The 22,756-nt window shown below is 39.2% G+C and overlaps 1 protein-coding gene across 1 annotated transcript; it reads left to right on the forward strand.

The window, feature by feature from the left end:
• The first annotated feature begins 1,216 nt into the window (after nucleotides 1-1,216).
• On the forward strand, nucleotides 1,217-18,848 carry LOC123747070 (probable E3 ubiquitin-protein ligase rbrA). Its single transcript, XM_045729063.2, has 8 exons — nucleotides 1,217-1,412; nucleotides 6,458-7,285; nucleotides 10,843-11,026; nucleotides 12,500-12,624; nucleotides 13,165-13,437; nucleotides 14,404-14,514; nucleotides 14,661-14,810; nucleotides 16,084-18,848. The coding sequence occupies exons 2-8, from the start codon at nucleotides 6,459-6,461 to the stop codon at nucleotides 16,208-16,210; spliced, it is 1,797 nt and encodes a 598-aa protein (XP_045585019.2). The 5' UTR covers nucleotides 1,217-1,412; nucleotide 6,458; the 3' UTR covers nucleotides 16,211-18,848.
• Nucleotides 18,849-22,756: the final 3,908 nt, after the last annotated feature.

Raw genomic sequence — 22,756 nt, forward strand, 5'->3', positions numbered from 1 at the left:
AAAGTAGAATTTAATACTATTGAATTCGGACATCCCAGAAAAGGTTCTGTAATTATGTTGCTAATAAATTCTAACCTATCCTAACCTCCCTAGGCCTAATACACACTTTCTGAAACCTAATATAGTTCATGAATGTGCTATACTAGGCCTAGGAACATTTAAATTTGGTTTTAGCTTTATACTTTTTCAGGACTATAAAGTTTTAGTATTAATTTCTATTATCTGATTGTCCATTACGTCAATGTATGTACGATGGGCCACATAGTTACAAAAAGTACTATCTAAACAGGAGGATATATATAACTTTATATATACATATATATACAGGAGGATATATACAACTTTATATGAGTTGTCATATAAATATAAATATATATTTAAATATATATAACTTAGTCTTGAAAGAATCCTGCGAGCCCACGCCTAATGTGTTACTCGGTAATTTGTTTCATAATTCAACCGCCGTTTCCACACCAGTATTTACCCAGGTCTTTCCAAAAATCCAAACTTCTCCATTGAGATAATAAGTAGCTTACAATCGGGGACAGTAAGCATGTAAAGGTTAAGCTTGTATCGAGGCCCCCACATTTCCAAGGAATCAACCCAGCAACAGGTGCCTAATTCCCGGGAACCTTTTAACTGGAATTTGAACAGATGCATTAGGTAAAAAGAAACGTACCCAATCATTTCTGTCTCGTCTTGGAATTGAACCCGAGATCCCCGATTGTGTGAGTCGGGAACGAAGACCGAGGTAACCAGGTATCAACCAGGTATTCTTATTTATCTGCCGAAGATGGTACGGTGGGTGTAGACACGTATGGTATGGTACGGCGTGAGTGAACGTACTGAACGTTCATGACATGTAATGAACGCGGTGGACCCAGGCAGCGTGCAAGGCGAGGGAAACGTTTCACGTGTGAAGAACTGGTTATGTTTGGCTTCCTAGCAGAGGGGCGCGGTTGCCACGTTCTTCCCGAGTACACGAATTAAAACAAATTTAAACTTGCATTTTCTCCAATAGTTATATACTTGTGGATGTTAATACACAATGTTTCAACACAAACAATAATAAAACAAGAAGAACACACACATATACATATATATATTTGTTTACATAGTAAAGGAGCAATTATCCGCCTTTTCCAACTAATAATGAAAACACGTTCATCAATTAATTTCAATCATTATAAAAGTCCCCAAATGCAACGTAAAACAAAGAGAAGATGGGATAATAAATAAGAAATAATTTAAAACCCCGAAATGAAGTAGAAATTCGTTGATAAACGTGTCCATATCACGTCCGGAGGTCTGTGTGGGATCAGCTGGGTGGCCAGTCTCGCCCCGCGGTACATGTGACTGTGCGTACTGTCTCCACCTCCGCTCTAAAACTGGATTTAACGCCTTAACGCCAGGTAAGTCACGTCCTTCCGTGCCGTGGGGTTGTTAGTGAACCGTCGAGGGTACTTGAGGTGTGTAGAAGGGGGTTAGTTTGGTGCAGAGAGAGGGAGGAAGGTGTGTATAGTGTTTCACCATCCCTGGCCTCGGGGGGAGAGCTTCCCATGCAGCATTCCTCACCTCATGAACCGTATATACACTTACCACTTCTCATTCCTCTCTCTCTCTCGTGTTGCTGGTATCACCGCCTCAGCCTCCATATAATGGTGGAGCAGGAAGAGACTTTAAGCAAGGCAGACAGTTCACAGGGGAGGGGGGGCGTGTGTCTGGGGGGTTCTTCCATACTACCAAACGTTCGGGGTGTTGGAATGCGTCCCGGGCGGCCCAACCTAACCTTCGCTCTTCTCTAACCTCTTTAATACTCTCCTGGAGGCGTAGACTTCTCTTCATTCGCGCAGAGCGCTAAGGTTTTACACATTCTTGGCAGACTTGCATCCCATTGCGAAACCCTGCCGTGGAACGTGCAACAATAAAGGAGGAACACACAGGAAGCGCAGTGGGATGGGTGTTTGGGCTCCATCCTCTCTCTCTCCCCCCTCTTGGGGGCGTTGTGTGTGTGTGGGGGGGGGGGGCACTATCCTCGTGAACCGGATAAGGGGGAGTATTCACCTAATTGTGCTTGGGGCTAGGGTTGAGCTTTGGCTCTTTGGTCCCGCCTCTCAACTGGTGAACAGGTTCCCGAGCCTACTGGTCTCTTATCGTATCTACATTTGAAAATGTGTATAGAATCTGCCTCCAACACTTCACTTCCTAATGCATTCTATTTATTAACAACCCTGACAGTGAAAAGTCCTTTCTAATGTCTCTGTGGCTACTCAGTTTCCACCTGTGTTAGTACCACCCGTGCTAAATAATCTGGTTTTATCCATGGACAGGGTTTGAGATCTCAGAGATCATATAGTGTAGTATAATGAGATATTGTACATTCAGCCGCGAAATGTGAAATGCAGAGCTTTTTACAATACCAAATAGCATGTATTCTTTTCTGTCTTACACAGACAGGGTTAGAGCTCTTTTCTTCTAAATATAGTGCAATGGGTTATTGAGCACTCAACCACAGGTGATTGAGTATTTTTTTTTTACAATGCATTCATACATTTTTCGGCTGTAATACATAAAAGGCTGAGGCATGGAGAGCTAGACCTCATTAGCCTTCCGAAATCCCTGATAAGTCTCTGTGGTGTAGTGGTAAGACACTCGCCTGGCGTTCCGCGAGCGCTTAGTCATGGGTTCGTATCCTGGCCGGAGAGGATTTACTGGGCGCAAATCCTTAACTGTAGCCTCTGTTTAACTCAACAGTAAAATGAGTACTTGGTTGTAACAACGATTCTTCGCGGCGGGGGTCGTATTCCAGGGACCTGCCCGAAACGCAAACGCGACGCGTACTAGTGGCTGTACAAGAATGTAACAACTCTTGTATATATCTCCAAAAAAAAAAAAAAAAAAAAAAAGTACATACACGGAGGAGAAGGCTCGCGAGACTGGCCATGACGTGCATGTGAGTGTTCGGCCAACGCTCGGCTTAAGAATGCTTAGTGATATGGATTTCCTGTTGCTGCAACCATGCAGATGGGGCCGAGTGAGTGTACTCGCCTAGTTGTACTTACGGGCACAGTTTCAGAAGAGGAGCATACATATATAGCATGTTAGATACACAGAGAAAGATAAATTAAGTGCACTCTGTATATACAGAGAATGTCGCAATAGTGAGGCTAAAAACTAATAACTCAACCCACACATACATGAAATGAAAGGGCCGACGTTTTGGGTTGTTGTAGATTCTTATCGAGTCCTGTACCCTTATCGTCAAAACGACACACAGGAAATGAAATGAAAAGGACGACGTTTCGGTCCGAGTGTATCAATGCTTGATAAGGATCCACTGGGATCGACAGAAGCATTGTCACTTTTATTTCATAAGAACAAGAATGAAGGTAACTGCATTAGGATTATTGGGCCATATGAGGCAGCTCCTATTTATATCCACCCAATCTCATGGGTGGATATGAACCCAGACCGCCAGGAGCTCCTGGCAGTCTAGGTTCGAGTCACTTCTAGGGTGTGGAGTTTTCATACGCATATATGCTTGGGGACCATTCAAGCTTGTTCGCATTTGTGTTGCTCATGTGGCCCCATAAAGTGAGGTGATTTGATGAAATAACTATGCCAAGATTACCATCAAAGTGCCGTCGGGACGGTGGTTCAAATAGCCTCGGCTGTCATCATCTTTTGTATGGTCACTGATGGTCGAGTGGTTTAAGGTACCATGTACTCCAGTTGCATTGTGCTCCTGGCGATCTGGGTTCAAGTCACTTCTGGGGTGCAGTTTTCATTCATATATATGCGAACAAGCCTGAATGGTCCCCAGGCATATATGCAACTGAAAACTCACACCCCCAGAAGTGACTCGAACCCATACTGCCAGGAGCACATTGCAACTGGTGTACAGGACACCTTAACCACTCGACCATCACGACCGGACAAAAGATGATGGTAGCCGAGGCTAATTCCCCATCATCCCGCTGGCACTCTGTTGGTAATCTTGGGCATAGTATTTTATCAAATCACCTCATTCTTTGGGGCACACGTGAGGAACACAAATGCGAACAAGCCTGAATGGTTCCCAGGCATATATGCAACTGAAAACTCACACCCCATAAGTGACTCAGTTCACTTATGGGGTGAACTTATATATTAATATATATATATATATATATGCTTGGGGTATATATATATATATATATATATATATATATATATATATATATATATATATATATAATATGCTTGGGGTATATATATATATATATATATATATATATATATATATATATATATATATATATATATATATATATATATATATATATATATATATATATATATATATATAAATATAATATGCTTGGGGTATATATATATATATATATATATATATATATATATATATATATATATATATGTATATATATATATATATATATATATATATATATATATATATATATATATATATATATGTATATATATGTATATATATATATATATATATATATATATATATATATATATATATATATATATATATATGTATATATATATGTATATATATATGTATATATATATATGTATATATATATATATATATATATATATATATATGTATATATATATGTATATATATATATATATATATATATATATATATGTATATATATATGTATATATATATATATATATATATATATATATATATATATATATATATATATATGCTTGGGGTATATATATATATATATATATATATATATATATATATATATATATATATATATATATATATATATATATAATTACCACCACTGGCTGGAAGAAGGGAACCCCTTAGCCTCGGAGGAGATCACACAGCGCATTAGAGGGATGTTTAGGTCTCCTCCAATACAGTTTCTGTGTGCTTTTCTCCTACCACCCCCTTCCTTTTGTCTTTTGTTGTGCTTTATTAGATATTTAAAGGTTACAAGATGTACAGTGGTTAATACAATTGGGTTTAAAGGTTATGGATCTCTTGGACTCTTCCGCTTCCGGACAAGAACTGAGGACGCAGCAGGCGTTTCCCCTCTGGATCGCCACACTGAGGCACTGAAACAAGAAACTAGCAGCCATTGGGTCTGGTGATGTCAATGAGACTGGAACCCAATTCTTTGAGGAATCTCAAGGCACTCCTACCCCAGAGGCCATGCATCTCAGATGCTATGGGAACAAAGGTGTATTGACTGTCCAGTTGCCTGTACTTGATTGACTTTGCTGTTTCCCTGTGGGTGGCACCCCACCTGCTTGATTAGCACTGAAGCGTATGTAGGTGTCAGCCAGGGTGGATACACACGTGTAGTCCCACACCAATTGTCTAATATATTGTAATGTATAGGAGTATATTGTAATGCCATCTGGGCGAAGTGCAGGGTCATCCGGATTTTGGCCTCCTAGGATTCGAGGTTCTCTCTCTGCTGGGCGCTGAGCCGAGACAAGGCTCCTCTTGACGATGTCATTGACCTCGTTGTGACTTGCATGCCAGCCCTTGGATTTTCTGCAGTGCAGCCCATGCAGTCCATATTTGTCTGCCTCCACCCTGTTGCAAACACAGTACACTTGTATTCAGTGTGAATTGAGGCACCAAGGTTAAGGGCCACTGCTACACGAAGGGATTCTGGATCTAAATATGTGCCCATTGCCAACATGGGTACTGCCAGAATGAAGTCTCCTGCATGATGCATGACGGGGGGGGGGGGGGGGGGCATGCACTGAGGCGGGCTTTCTCCTTGTCTGATGTTGCGACTCTGAGCATGGCATCAGCTAGTTTTTCCACTAGTGGGTGCTTCCAGCTGGACTGTTTATGTTTTTCCCACTGAATTGAACATTCAGTGAAAGCAGGATCATGTATTCCTGCTAAATCACTTCGTCCGATGCATGGGAGGAAAGGAAGGGTGGTAGAGCAATCTGGGAGGCTGTGCGGACACCAAGGCCGCTGAGTCTTACAGGGAGGGTTGCTTGCTCCCATTGAGAGTCGTCCAATGGAAGGTTCAGGACTTTCACCAGCATGGACATCAGAAGGGTGTCATACAACTTTAATTTGGGGCTGATGTAGGATGGAAAACACCTTAGAAAGTAAATCAACCTCAGCATCTATATACAGTATCTATACATACATTCATTATATATACAGTATATATAAACACACACACACATTATATATACATACATACATACATATACACACCTATATACATAAATACATACAAAGGTGGTATGTACTTTGCTCTTCCTCTTGATAGCTTATCTTATGGTATTTTGTTGTGGTGAAATATCTAAACACTGCACGAGTTTTAAATTTTATCTTTTATGTTTTGTTATGTATATCTGATATGAGTGTCAAGTCTGCATGATATTAGCTTGTTTTTTCATTTACTGGAATATTTAATACTGTAAGTATATTTTTGATTTGCAGGATGGCTGGACCTGTGCCATTGAATATTGAAAAGGACAGGTGGTGCCAAGAGAGGCTGGATTTTGTTTGTGCTGTTGTTAATGATGTAGACAGAGAGAGCTTAAAGGCTCAGCTGGAGATCTGTGAGACAGATGAAGATGCTGAGGGCTTGATGCAAAGTCTCCTGTGGTTACAGGATCATAATGATGCTCAACTGCTTGTACATCAAAACGACCAGGAACCGCAACATCAAGAAAACCCCAATAATCATGAGCAACTACTTCAGTATAATGCAGAGGAATATCCGCAGGCCCACCATGACCCAAGGGAGCATCCCCAGGCACAAGTTGATCCTGCATGGCATCTCCAACTCCAAAATGATCCAGGAATGTGTCTTCAGGCCAAAATGAGAGAGAACATGCAAGATACAGAACCTCTGGATGAAGATCACTCATCAAACTCAGATGATTCTGAAGAGTATCATCTAGAACAAAATGCTCAAATTTGGCATCAGCCAATGTCAGTTGTTCCAAGATTGCATATTCAGACTCAAATTAATGATGAGCAGGACCAAACTATGAACATTGAGAATCAGGCAGCTGAAGCAATGCGTTTAAATGTTGCAACTGGTATAGCTGGAATGTCAGGTGATGAGTTGATAGCACGGTTGCTCGCAGACGAGGCTAACATCACAGAGTCTGAGGACACTTCCGCTGATGAACAGTTGGCACGGGAGCTGTCCGAAGAGGCAATGGAACATGAGGAAACAGAAGAAGACAGAGTAGCAGCACACCTGGCTGCTCTAGTCAACATGTTCCCTGATGCAGAACCTAACTACCTGGAGGAGAGGTGAGTTGATGCTAGTACACATACTGTACATGTTGTATATGAACACATACAAAATAACTTGTTCATGTTACCCAGTCTATATCTATAAAACAGAACGTCAGTCTGAAGTAGGAGGCCAGAAGCTTTGGGCTAGCATCACCCAACTTTCAAAACGACACATCGGGGGTATGTGTGTCAAAGGCCAGTCGAGGTTGGTCCCTGTACCACCTTTTAAGAAATACAGTACTGTACCTGCATCTAAATAACTGTGTTACTTTTATTAAATCTGAAATCTAGGTTAGTTAAGCCTTTCTCCTTAAGACCTACACATGCATCTTGATATATAGATCATCCACAAATTGGTATAGCTGCAGTCTTAAAGCCATAAAGATACCATGTCTATTGAACTTGCATGTACTGTACTAAGTAGGCCTAAGATTTCTTATTTAGTCGTAAAACAGGTTAGGTCTATGATTACTCTTCCACTTTTTGTTATGCAGCAGGGGTGGCAAATTTGCCGTGCGTTTCCATTTTGGCATTCTACAAATTTGGCTGGAATATGGCACACATTCTGCCCATTGATTCTTTAAAGCCTTGCCCAATTTATTATGGTCTGTTTTTAACCAACTTCTTTAAGAATGCTCTCAAGGATTTTGTTTTCCTTCCCTGTAAAAAGGGTAAGATACAAATATTTTAATCAATGGCTCAAAATTCCCATGGGCAGCAAGATAATTTTTGAGAGGATCATTGCCATTTTGAGCACACGCTCAAAAAATGATTCACCACCCATACTCTATAGCACTTCAATAGCATAAAATGTTAACATTTCCTTTTTGGGTATAACAGTCCAAATTTGCACATTCCATCCATAGTAACTATAGATTTTATAAGTTTTGGAGGAGGGGCTGTGTTCTGTGCTAGGTATTCCTGCCTTAAACTTCCCGATGGCACACACAGACTCACTGTCTAGTACACAGTAACCAAGTACTGAATATGTGTAGTAACAATTATTTGTATCCTAATTTTCAAACATAAAACAGGTATTAAAGCTTCATTGGTACATTTCTTATCAGAGAAGTGTACCAGTGCATATTTAATTGCCATTGTCAGGACAGAAAGCCTTTACTTTGGCTTATCAAGGGTCCATACCATAAGGGTCACCATTCCCATGATGCAATCTGTAGCAATTGCCTAACTCCCAGATACCTATTTAGGTGAACTTAGGCATCAGATGAAAGGAAACATGCCCAACCACTTCTGTCCTGTCCTGGGGATTGTACCTGGGCCCCCCCGATTGTAAGCAGAGGACATAGACCACTGTGCTCCAAGACATTTCAGAAGGTATAGACTATTAGCTAATCAAATTCAAGGTTTTCATCCATACATTTTTCATATACAGAGTGCTTTAAAGGGGATCTTAAGATTATTTAGAGGATATATGCAAATTGTCTGCTCAGTATGCATAGCATTTTTATTAATATTCTGATAGTAGAGGACTACAAGGATTCTAGTGTGTCATTGGTGGGGTTAGGGGCAACTAATGCACGAGATTCTGGTGTGTTGCTGCTATTGGGTTAGGGGCAACTACAGCATAGGGTACTGGTGTGTTTGGTCAGGGTCCGAGGATAAATATAGCAACCACGTGCTTGTTGCTGTTGCCAGAAGAGGTTGAAGGCTGCCAACACACCACATTTTAAAAGTATTTTTTAAACATGCGAGATGCAGCTTTATAAACTAATATTTAATTAGTATTCAGTGTCACTGCTATTAGCAGTAAAGATATATGCAATTAAGGACTATAATATGTAATCTTAATTATTACCTCAGTTTTGGCAAGTGTCATAAGCACTTTTTTATGTCCCAACTGCATCATTGCCTAGACAACATAAGCATACATCCAGGACACACCACACCCAGACCACATTCCCGGGCACCTAAGCCACATCATACTGAACTCATACCACATCACTTTATAAGAACACATCACACTGCTCTCATACAACAACATGCGACACCCAGATTAAACATTGTGCTTTACACCCAAGGCACACCAATCTTCACACAAGAAAACATCCATAGTTGGTATGACTAGATCAGTGTTGTTTACTCGTGTGGCAGTAGCAGAGTCATGCCAAGTGTGGCAGACAGAAACAGAACCATGTCAAGTGTGGCAGACAGAAGCAGAACCATGTCAAGTGTGGCAGACAGAAGCAGTCATGTCAAGTGTGGCAGACAGAAGCAGAGCCATGTCAGGTGTGGCAGACAAGCAGAACCATGACAAGTGTGGCAGACAGCAGCAGAACTATGACAAGTGTGGCAGGCAAGCAGAGCCATGACAAGTGTGGCAGACAGAAGCAGAGCCATGGCAAGTGTGGCAGACAGAAGCAGTCATGTCAAGTGTGGCATAAACAGATCATTGACATGTCTTTCTGTCTATTCTGTAGGCTATTTAACTTTACAATTACAAACATTTTATAGTATTATGCATCCTGTGTGAAACAGTTTGTGTGTATTGATTTCATGTTAAAGTTTAGTTTTAAAATAGGGGAACCATGAAATTGAATGCACTAGAATTTAAAATATAATTTGGTATATTTTTCCAAAATGTACTGTACTGTATAATCTAAAATTGATGTAATAAATATATATATATATATATATATATATATATATATATATATATATATATATATATATATATATATATATATATATATATATATATATATATATATATATACTGTATAATAACCTCCTCACTATAAATGTCATCCTATCATACCATAAAATGCAAATATATTGCCCTATGGGCAGTATCAGTACAGCTTTACTGATCATTTATCACAGTCTGTTCGCATGGTTTAAATGGTCTGTGGCAAGTGATATAATGATACCCATATTATACTTATTGACACCATCCAAGAACAGTGTGTACAGATTGTCATGCTTTAGGCCTTTATGCAGTGCACTTTCAACTCTTTGAGCCGCAAGCTCCTGAAAACTGCAATCGCTTTCCTTCAAATGACCCTCAGAGAACCTACCCAAGTTAAACTTGCCAAATGTAACGTACGATTATGTTACGTTGTTGGGTTGATTAGATACACAGTGTCTAATGAGTTTCATATTTATTATTTTGTGTTATTGCTAGATTTGAAAGGAAGTAATTTAATGTTCTACAGTACAAAAAGGGGACACAGGCCAGGTCAGAAATGTACACTCACAGCAATAACAAAAGAATCTGCTCCCTTGAATCTGTATAAGTATTATCGACACACATAATAAATTGGTCATACTATGTACCTGATAAACAAAGAAGAAATACAGGTAATTGGCTGCAAATTTCATATTAGAATTTATAATACCCATGGACTTGTGTATGTGTATATCCGGACATTATGAGTCAGGATTACCCCGTTACCTAGCAGTAAAATAGGTACCTGGGTGTTAGTCAGCTGTCACGGGCTGCTTCCTGGGGGGTGGAGGCCTGGTCGAGGACCGGGCCACGGGGACACTAAAAAAAAAAAAAAAAAAGCCCCGAAATCATCTCAAGATAATCTCAAGAAATCCCTATCTGGCAGGTGCACAACAATCAAAGGGGTAGAAGAGGAATTTGAGAAGTTGGTGGAGGAGTTGCTGGAGAAGAAGTCCAGCGAACCCAGGATGTCTGGGTACCTCAAGCAGCAGAGACAAGCCATCTTTACTCCAAGGCCCTCCACTTCAACCAACATGGAGATACCAGAGCCACTTCTAGACCCTGCGCAGGTTAGTCCATAGGCACACCCAAGTTCAATGCACACACCTTATTGTTAATTTGGTTAATGTAAGTAGCCACAAGTACTATCAGAATACCTTTAAATGCCATTTTAATATTAAAATTGGAATTGCTTAGTATATCATAGTTACATACTGTATACAAAAAATGTTGATTCCATATGAATATATTTAAAGAAATTATGACAGTTTCTCGGCTGGCCCTCAGTAGTTTCCCATTGGTCTGGGGATTCCATTTTTGTAGGTATCTCGGCTGCAATCTGCCTCTGTGGTCCCTTTTGCAGATTCTTTGCAGTGTAGTATTTCTCTCAGGCTCCTGACCAGGGTATGGGTCATGGGCTCTGGAATGGGTTGGGTGGCTGATTCATCCTCATCAAGGTTAATGCCTTTGGCTTTGGAGCGGATTTGGTTGCTGGTTCATCCTCATCAAGGTTAATGCCTTTGGCTTTGGAGCGGATTTGGTTGCTGGTTCATCCTCATCAAGGTTAATGCCTTTGGCTTTGGAGCGGATTTGGTTGCTGGTTCATCCTCATCAAGGTTAATGCCTTTGGCTTTGGAGTGGATTGGGTTGTTAGTTTGCTCTTCCTCATCCAGGTTAATGCCTCTGACTGAAGGGGTTTCTCTTGTAAGCTCTTTTGCTCCTAGCAGTTAATGAGGCCACCCAGGAAAGAGAATTTCATTACATTCAATACTTGATTTTTTGTAATTATGTAACTACTTTTGAGTTAATTTCTTCCTAATATACTGTATACCATCAGCAAATCTGTCAAGATGAATGAAAAAAAAAAAATTAGTCATAAGGAGGTAACCAAGTTTCTACAAATCAGTTCACAATTAGTTGGTTATTGTGAATCAGAGTTCTCATGGAGGACTCTGCAGAGAGTAATGGAGCCTGTGGTCTTCGAAATGAATGAATGTTCCTGGTGTAGGTCAGTTTTGCATAATCCACGGTGTTTCCATAAACTAGATTGTTTAGGGCTTTTCTTGTAGCGTTATACTAACTGCTTTTTAGAAATTTGTATAGAGCACATTAACCAGCAAGCCTTGACCCATATACAGTATTGTATAATAGGCATAATCACCAGGTATGTAAGATATTTAGACTGGATAATTTTCTGTGAATCTGTGACTTGATTAGGTATGAGTACTGTTAGGTATCAGTAGTGAATCACAGTATTATTTAATGTAATTTCAGATGTGTTAGGTTAAACTGATTGGAATGTACTTTTCTCTGCACTTCTGGTTATGTTATTGAGACTAGGAAGACATTTCTAGTCTTGATTTGCATGTCTATGATTCTAAAATTCTTTTGAATTGTTTTCTTACCAAGATGTGTGTGTACCCTATTACCCGAGGCCCATAGTTTATAGTGGCCTTGACTATCTTTTAACTACCTGTAATTTGGACTCCTATTTTGCCCATAGGTGTAATTTTTTTTTTCTCGTTTGGCCTTACTACCCACAGGACATAACAGCCAATGAACTCCACGAGTGCAGCATATGCTATGAAGAGCAAGTTTTAGAGAAGAATATGGCTACCTGTAATGCCTATTACAACTTCCACAAATTCTGCATTGACTGTATTAGGAAGTATGTATCTTTCAAAGTGCATAATCGTATTTGGTTAAATATTTTTCGTGATGATGCAAATATTTTGCCTTGATGGGGAAAGACAGTATTTTTTTCTAGACTGTCGCAGTTTAAAACTATGAAAGGAGAATGTCAGACAAATATTTCAAAATAGGAATTATCTAAAATTAGCATTGGTTGAAATAAAATTGATGCACATCTATAAGTAAATTTTCCTTTTATAGACTGCAGTGAAAAGATCTTGCTTCAAGTTCATGCTGGTCTGTAATAAATGTCTACAATTCCTGCAGCCGCACAGAAGCATGCGAGTAATGTTTCCTTTCACCTGATGCCTCTGTTCACCTAACTGTAAAATAGGTACCTGGGAGTTAGGTAACTATTGTAGGTTGCATCCTGGGGAAGGTCAGTAGCTAGCCTAGGGAGGACCTTGATAAGCCTAACAGGCTTCCTGTCCCCCACTATGGAAAACCATATACTGTATCTAGCATCACTTGACCCTTAAGAATTTATCTCGACTTCCTTGTCATTATCCTTTGGCAGACATGTCGCAGCCCAGATAGGCCTGGGACATTCCAGTTTTAGGTGCATGAATGGTTATTGTGAGTCGGAGTTCTCATGGAGGACTCTGCAGAGAGTAATGGAGCCTGTGGTCTTCGAAAAGATTCAAGAAAGGAAGCAGCAAGATGAAATACGTGCAGCTGGCATTGACAACCTCGAGTCGTGTCCATTCTGTAACTTCATGATCATCATGCCAAACCAGGAGAACAAAGTGCTCGAGTGCCTCAATCCAGAGTGCCTGAAGGAGTCCTGCAGGTAGGAAACTATTGAATACATAAAGGAATTTAAAAATGGGAAAATGCATCGAGTGCGAGGAAAAAAAATCCAGTATGTGGGATGTTTACAATAATTTACCTGAATTTACTTGAGGGATACTAACACTAGTGTCCTCGATGAGGACAGAAAGCTGGCGGTTTGTCATAGGTCCCCCCATTTGCCAGTGAAGTCAATAATGCATCAGTTGTAAAAAAGAATCCTTCGAGTAGAATGTTTATAATAATGTGACATGAATAAGCTAAATCTAGTATAATGTTGACCAACAAGGTGGCATCCCACTAGGGCATTGAATATTTTAATTCTAAGTACAGGACCTTGCTCAAATGGAGATTGCATTGGACTGGAACCCTTAATGGGCTGGAAAGAATTGGCAAGTGTATTAACCCCTTGTGTACTTGTCTCAGACTGAAAATACAGTATACCCATACAGTAAATGTATTTCATGTTTTATCAGTGTTTTTACTATTCTCTTCCCTTTAGAAATAAGCACTGTACTAAAATAAAATTATTACATTTTTCCATATGTAGTATATTTTTTTACTTAAATATTTAATACAAAATTTATAAAGGAGCTTGTTAATGTGATTTTTTTGTATAAATTATTTTGCCTAGAAATACAAAGATGTGTTCTATCATTTGGGTAAAAAAAAAAATCAGTAGCTTTTGGGATGAAAAGCAAAAAAGGCCAAAATATTCTCTTGACTGGAATGGAATAAAAATAATAATAATAATATTTATTCAGGTAAAAGTACACATATACAAAATGAGTTACAAACAGAATGTTGGATTTCTAGATACAGCTAGTATATACTATGCCTAATGCCACTAGTACGCGCAGCGTTTCGTGCAATGGGTCCAGTCCCAATTAGTCTGTTTGAACAAGGTACCACTGTCATGTATTCATTGAAGAAAAAAAAAATGGCTTTTAATAAAACTGCTTTGTAGATTGTGTAAAGATGTATCCCACATCCCATACCGGTGTAGTGAGATTGAAAAAGAGGACCAGAAGGATGCTCGTACAGTCCTGGAGAATCGCATGGCAGAAGCTATGATCAGGTGGGCAATCATTAAATTCATTGTTATGTCATAATTACAGCTTAAACTGCAACATATATTTTTTTGTTTATAACTTGTGGTTAACACTGGAAAAAAATGGTATTTTTTCATGGTTTCCACTGGAAAAAAAAAGTTTCACATTGCAGGGAATGTCCGAAATGCATGAAGAGGTTCATCATTGAGGCTGGGTGTAATCGGATGGTATGTCCTTGTGGATCCGTTATGTGTTATCTATGCAAAACTATACTCGGAAATGATTACAATCACTTTGAACAAAGACAAGTGGCTTCTAACAAGTAAGAAAACTTAAATGTGTTACTCACTCCTCTTAATAAAGTGTATCACTGCCCTTAAACTGTGCAAAACCTCATATGATATGTGGCATTGAACTCAGTTTTTTAAATTTTTTGAAACTCCTTCAAATGTTTTGTGAATAATCTACTAGACAAATGCTCCAACTTTGTCTAAATGATACCAGTGTAACTTGAAAAACAAGAAAATAAAAAATAATTTTAAAATTAATATTGAAAACTTCAGATTTTGAAATCAGCAAACATATAAAAATATCACAACTCTTCATTTGGTGTTATTTTGCTCTCAGAAAAGCATATGATCTTCATTTTCATATATTTAGAATATAGGTTTTCAGTATAGTTTACTGTAAAAAAAAATTGTCAATATGGCATTTGAAATACAGTATGCGCAAACTTAGACAACAAAAATTTATAACTCCAAACTTTCGAGTTTATGAAAAATCAATTCTATAGGGATTGTAGAACAGACAGCTGTGCACACTAAATGTAAAAATGGTGAGAATCAGTCAGAAACTAGATTTTTGGATTCTGAAGTTTTTTTTTTAAATATTCGTCTAAAATCAATTTCTGAAAATATTTTGATGAAAGTTTCACGAAGCTGAAGCCAATAAGTTGCAGATTTGTTTAACATTTTTAAGTAATGTTTACATTATTATAATACTTTTTGAATTCTACCCCTTCAGTGTCACACATCATATGGTGTTTTGGGCAGTTTAAGGGTTAATAAATCCATTAATAGTGGTTCCTCTCATTCTATGGTGTACTTTTGTTCTTCAATGTCTTTGTATGGTGTACTATTGTTCTTCAATGTCTTTGTATGGTGTACTTGGTTCCTTTAATGATAGAGTACACACTCACATTTATTTTAATAATATTTTGTTATTAAATCTCACTATGGTACTTTTAGATTATGAAAATACTGTAGTTTGTTATGTATTCACAGTAGGAATAGCAATTAATGTTTTGCTTATAAACAATATCTGCATGAAAAACTGTTTTGTTTCACATTTGAAACCTTTATTATTTGATTTTTGTTTTGAAGGATTAATTTAGTGGTGGTAATGATGTTATTAATTTATATTAATATGTATAGTGAAAGTACATATTTTGGTGATTAAGTAGTATATTCTTGCAAAGCAAATGTCATGCATATTGTTTCTGTTGCCAAACATGCATAATATAATTAAGCAAAATTCTTTGACTTTTTATATTCCATTAACGAGGTTCCCTATAAAAACTTAATTTTCTCTCAAAGGTGTCCCCTCTGGAGCAACCCTACAGAGCTGCATACTACCGAAGTTCGCGAGGCAGCAGTTAAAGCCAAGCTGGAGATGAACCCCAGTATTACACTCCTGCATGACCCCACTGCTGACATTGTGTAATGTTTGACCTCACCTTTGCTCATGCCTTCTGTTGGCTCTCTCTCTCTCTCCTACTCTTTGTTTACATGACTTGATATATTGATCCAGAATGAACCAAAATGTTGTCACTTTCCTTTCTTGTCATATGTGTGGGTAGGGTGTCTAGTATTCAGCCAGGTTACAGGTATTGTGACTTATTCTCTGCATTATGTAGAACTCTTTGTAATCTCATCATTGACCATGAAAATGATTAATGACTTTATATAATGATTTGAGAGGTACAGTTCGCTCTCCCAAAGTATAGATGTCGAGTCATTAAATTAAAACTACTTTAATTAACCTATCTGTGCTCACAATCTATGGAGATAGTGCAAATCTGTAGATGAGGGTAACTGGCTGTGCCAGGGTTTCACTCCCCCCCCCCCCCCTTTTCCCTTCTTCCCATATCTTGCACTCCCCTCTCACGGAAACTAGTATTACTAATAGGTGAAAACCTTACAAAATCAAATCCCCTTTTTCAAATCTCATAAAATATAGGAACTGATATTTCTTAAAAGGGGGATACTGGGGCTGACCCCCCCCACCCCATCAGCCTATGACACTTCCATACCATCCATGTATCATCTTGACAAGTTGGGTGAGGCTCTAGCTGGCTTCCAACCTTGGACAGACAAGAAGACAGACATCCTTAATTATAGATACAGATTAAGTGCAAGGTGCTGCTTAGGACAAGTTGTTTTTCTATTTTTATACAGCTCTCTAGCTTATGATTACAGTACATTGCCTAATCTGTAAAGGAATGTTATATTATCCTCATGAGTAGCTAAATTTGTGTATTTTCATCTATAATGATTCACAAGGTAATTTTAATATCGATTACAGTAAGACAATAATTTTATCGGTATAAAATGTTTAGTTTTTCTTATGATCAGAAACTAAGACTTTCTAATAAAGCATATTTTTATTTGAAGACATGTCAATGAAAATTTAAACTCTAGCAATTCATGTGAACATTCCAAGTGATAACAAAAGTGCAAGTCATCAAATTTAGCTCAATGTGATCTTGGTCAACCTATATCAACAGCAACCTTGTGTATATTATATATATATATATATATATATATATATATATATATATATATATATATATATACATACACTGGTGTATATATATAGATAATATATATTATTTCATTCACTTGAGTATTACATGCCTTGAACACTTGAATACTTTACCTCCAGCATGGGAGATGAGTGCTCTTTCGTTGTCTCCTTGTGGTGCATCTGAAATCCTTCTTTATTGTGGCTAGCTCACAGCTCAGTTGATGGAGCACTCATCTCCATTCCTTTCCCCCGTCCAATCCCAAATCCTTGTCCTATTTCTTTCAAAGTGCTATATAGTTCTAATAACTTGGCACTTTTCCCTGATAATTCCCCCTTCCCATGCTGGAGGTCGTGTGTTGGAGGCTCCTAGTGCTCCGGTGAATGAAATTACACACACACACACACACATAAAGAAATTGACATTCCTTTAACATTCTGTAGGATTTTCCATCCAATTAATATACTGTACTGTATTTTTAGAAAGTTTGGCTAGAAAAATTGCAGTAATTTTTATCACCTAAAATTGTATCTGATTTTTTTTTTATCAAGACCTGTTTGCAGTATTATATACAAAATGGGCCAAAGAAGGGTTAAACTTTATGCATGTGTGACTATAAATATACTTAGCAGCATTTAGAAAGGATTATGTGCCGTGTGCTCCCTGCATGACACGTGAATATTTATGTACAGTATATTATGTATATATAGTTATGGTAGGTTTATGCAGTAAATATATATACATGTCAGAGCATGAAGGAAGGATTAAGACAGGAATTTCTTCAAGTACTGTATTTGCATATTTAATAATACTTCTTCAGAAAGATGCATCCTTCTGAAAGTGTATTATTAAATACGAAAGTACTGTATAATACTTAAGGAAATTCCTGTCTTAAAATCCTTCCTTCGTGCTCTGAGACAGTGTCATATATATATTACATAAAATTGTACATCCATCATGTGTTTATTCATGTCTCTATACTGAATAACTCGGTAAGCTGTGATCTCTTTCCTGAAGGATAACATTTTATCTGAATTTTTTTTTGTTATTGCTACATTCATTACTACAGTAAAATGTTATCTTATTATGGTACAGTGTTCAATTATTTTCACTATTTTATAGCAATCTCCATTAATTTAAGTTTCACTGTTTATTATCAATATTTACTACTGTGTCACCAATACCGTATCACCGTGATCATTATCGTGTGGCCTTGATCATTATTATGTCACTGTAACCATCATTGTATCACCATATTTCTATAATTTGTTCTTCAGTATTGGTTAATTAATGTTAATAAACTTACCTGTTCATCTAGACTGTCTTCAAAGACTGTCTAGACTGTCGTTTATCATTGTTCATCCAAATCACTTTTGTTCTTCCAGTTTATTTTAGTGCATATCACCCATTTGATATATTTACTGATTTTATGTATTGCATAATTCATTTTCAAGATTATCCGATTGTATAAGTAGCTCACTAAAATTAAAATACAACCATACTGTGCCTTAAAAATGGAACCAATTTTGTTTTAAATAAAAATCCATTTTTTTATCATATATTGTTTTCTTGTGCTGACTACAATTTAAAAAATATTTTCAAATTTTGTTGAATATAATTGGTGATAAACCTTTTTTTTTATACTTCCTTCAGTGGGTGAAAAATATTTAAGAGTTAAGAGATACGCGGAGAATTGTGACGACACTCAAAGCTTAGTGGTTGAGGACCGAAACGTCGTCGTCCCTTCACCTTCTACAACCCAGCGGGTTTTCTTCCTACTGGGGAGTGTTGTACATGTTGCTATGGCGGTGTGTCCACTCACAAGATGAGTGGCGCTGCCCAATAAACTCGCCCCTCGGGGTAAAATTTAAATTTAAAATTTCTAGTGTATGGTCTGGTCAACTTAGTGGTTGAGTTTGGGTTATCTCAAACTTATATTTGGGTTTGGGTACCCATTGGGTTATCTGCTATTGAGTTATGGTTGCTTTCATTTTCGTCTGATGGTGAGGTAATGGTTGCAGTCATTTTCGTCTGATGGTGAGGTGGTGGTGATATGAGACCCAGTGGCAATAGTCTCGTCACGGACCTTACTGATGTCATCACATAACACCATTTTCATACCACTGACACACACAGCATTGAGTTGGGCCTCATCCTGCAGTAAGTGATGCTGGTACACCACCTGACTGTCGGCATCTCATGATCCAACAGTCGTTAATGCACGTCACATCTCCCAGACAGTGAACCAGTTAGCAACAAGAAAGGCTTCCTTGTGCAGGCCACATGTTCCACCACTGCCACCCCCCCACGCTATCACACCCCATCTCACCCAACCCCTGCCACAACCCACAACCACAACACTCCACTACAACCCCACACCAACACTCCGGGCCTCCACAACTACTCCAACCACCAGTACAGATACGTGACCCAGACAAAACTGTAGTCAGCGATACAGTTGTCACTCGAACTAAACTTGCCGAAACACGTTCAACACAAAACCTTGGCAAAATACACCTTATTCATTTGACGCACTTGCTAAATACCTTCACTTTAAAAACAGATGCAACATTCTGGAAAAAAAGTCACTTAAATATTTACAAAAAATTCTGAACACGACGCCTTGGAAGCCCACATTTGTCATTGGACAAAAATTTACCAATGGACATAACACATTTGTATTAAGCAACAAAAACAAGACTGGTAATATGTCCTGTGTGCAACTGAGTCACATCAGAGATGACGCCCGGCGCTTCATATCTCAAGGTCGACCTTAAGACAGCGCCTGAGTATGACTCACCGACTTGAGTACGATTCACTCTTAGCGTTTACACGTTCAGAGTCTGGGCAAAAACAACACACACATGACACCCATGTTTTATTTGCAACTTCGCCGAGAAAAGATTATCCAATTTGTGACCTGCGCAGTTATTGCGATGATTCTCACGGTTTGCGCACCCTGCATGACTTACTTTCTGGCGTTAATACTGACAGTATTAGATTACTACTACGAAGAGAGGAGGCGGAGACGGAAAGGAGGAAGAGGTGGAGTAGTAGACAGAAGAAAAGAGAGAAACATGAGACGTGGATGAAGTAACCGAAGACCATTACAAGTGGAGTGCCCAGGGCACTTACTTGCTTTAGCTAAATGAATTTTAAGGGTTCAGTCTTAACCCCATTTTGTATCTAGCTTTTTCCCCTACCGTACAAAGTATGGGCATGGAGTCCACTGCTGCCCACCCGATGGGTATAGAGTGCATAATAAACTAACTAAGCCTTCTGGAGGATGGGCAAGCACTGCTAGGAAGTGCGGGCACTTGTGTACCCCAGAACCCATACCCATAACAACATGCGATACCCTCCCTCCCTCCCTGCTCCCCGTCATCGCAAACCCCCCCCCCCCCCCCCACAAGCGTTAACAAACACCTTCCAAACACAAACACAAGTGTTGCCCAGAGCACACACTAGAAATTGAAGGGACGACGACGTTTCGGTCCGTCCTGGACCATTCTCAAGTCGATTGTGAATGGTCCAGGACGGACCGAAACGTCGTCGTCCCTTCAATTTCTAGTGTGTGGTCTGGTCAACATACTTCAGCCACGTTATTGTGACTCATCGCCTGCACAAACACAAGTCTTGCCTGAACTGAAGAATTTGATGCCAACAAACTCCTGACTGACCTCAGTCAGCACCGCCTTCCAACCCTTCCACTACGTCACACTTGTCAGCCTCGTAGCCTGGTGGACAGCGCGCAGGACTCGTAATTCTGTGGCGCGGGTTCGATTCCCGCACGAGGTAGAAACAAATGGGCAAAGTTTCTTTCATCCTGAATGCCCCTGTTACCTAGCAGTAAATAGGTACCTGGGAGTTAGTCAGCTGTCACGGGCTGCTTCCTGGGGGTGGAGGCCTGGTCGAGGACCGGGCCGCGGGGACACTAAAGCCCCGAAATCATCTCAAGATAACCTCAAGAAGAAGATAACAAACACAAGAGTGGCCTGACTCCCACAATTAACCCAAACTGGTTGAAATTGAAATTGAAATAAGTTTATTTATGTAAAATACACACAAAGGGATGAGGTAGCTCAAGCTATTCTCACCCCATTCAGTACATCGTGTTAATACATACATAGACACACATCACAAACAATAAACATATTACCAAACATTCTGAGAGATAAACATCTACATTTCCTACCCAAACTGGTTTCGCAGACAGCCATCCCAGCCATTTAATATAACCTCAAACCACAATACAACGATCCCTTAATACCCAGACATTTCCACTATAGTAAATAGTGAGGGGAGGCTGTATAAACATGAGCTCAGTGGACATTATAACCAAGAACACCGCCAGTTCACTGTCGAACCAACACTGTAACCATAAGGGAAAATTGGACATTGTATCCATTGGGGACATTGGACATTGTACTCATTGGGAAGCACGTGTCCAGAAAACAACAATCCCACAACGTAAAAATAATGTTCTGGGTTACCTCGTGTGCTCGTTAGGGGTCAAGGCAAGACTTCAGTTACCATTCCACCACACGAGTAAAACATCAGAGATCAGTAGTCACAATACAGTTGGTTAGCAACTATCTCGCTACACTGTAACCGAGGGGGGTACAGTGCTTTATCTGTGATCCTATTACATGGCTTCATTATTTAGTAATTGTGTTTTGATTTCGTTTTTTTCTTTAAGGTGGAGACATAACAAGGGCGGCAATTATACCCCCTTCCCCCCCCCCCTGAAATTAGACGAGTTCAGGTGAGGTTAGGTAAGTGTAGACTTAATTAGGTTAGTGTGAGAGCGACGCTAATTACACCTCCTTTGAGGTTTCAGGTAGGCATTGTTTTTTCTCTCTTATTAGCCTTTTTTTTCTATCTCATTCATTCATTCTCTCTCTCTCTCTCTCTCTCTCTCTCTCTCTCTCTCTCTCTCTCTCTCTCTCTCTTTTATTCACGAGTAGATCTAGCATTCACTGCTTCACCTTTACTTCATCCCTCTTATTCATCACTAGAGTAAGCGATCAGCAGTGAAGGGATGCTTCCTCACTGCCGCCTGACTCATCTGGGTACCCAGCTTCACTGTCCTCACCTTCAATTTCCTCTTTTAAACCAGGATATCCCACTGTCCTCGGACTGGACGATGTCCCCTTGTCCACAGACGGGACGCTATCCTCACTTGTCCATGGGTTGCATCCTCATTGAAAGTTGAAAGGCGGGTACCAAGAGCTGCAGCTGAACCCCCGCCCCCCCCTGCAAGCGCATTTAAGTGCTTGAAGTTCTACCCAGGTGTAGAATGTCTTCAAATGCACCGTATTATTAACGTTCTCTATGTATCGGCGTCAAGAGGTTTGGTGGGTTGCTTGGGTTTGTACGTTGAGCTCTGGTTAGGCAAAACCATTGTATTTTTTTTTTATCCAACAGAGCTGGGATATGAGGACAAGGAGCTGGGATATGAGGAC

The sequence above is a fragment of the Procambarus clarkii genome, chromosome 87 (assembly GCF_040958095.1).
Source record: "Procambarus clarkii isolate CNS0578487 chromosome 87, FALCON_Pclarkii_2.0, whole genome shotgun sequence".
In the NCBI taxonomy this organism is placed as follows: domain Eukaryota; kingdom Metazoa; phylum Arthropoda; class Malacostraca; order Decapoda; family Cambaridae; genus Procambarus; species Procambarus clarkii.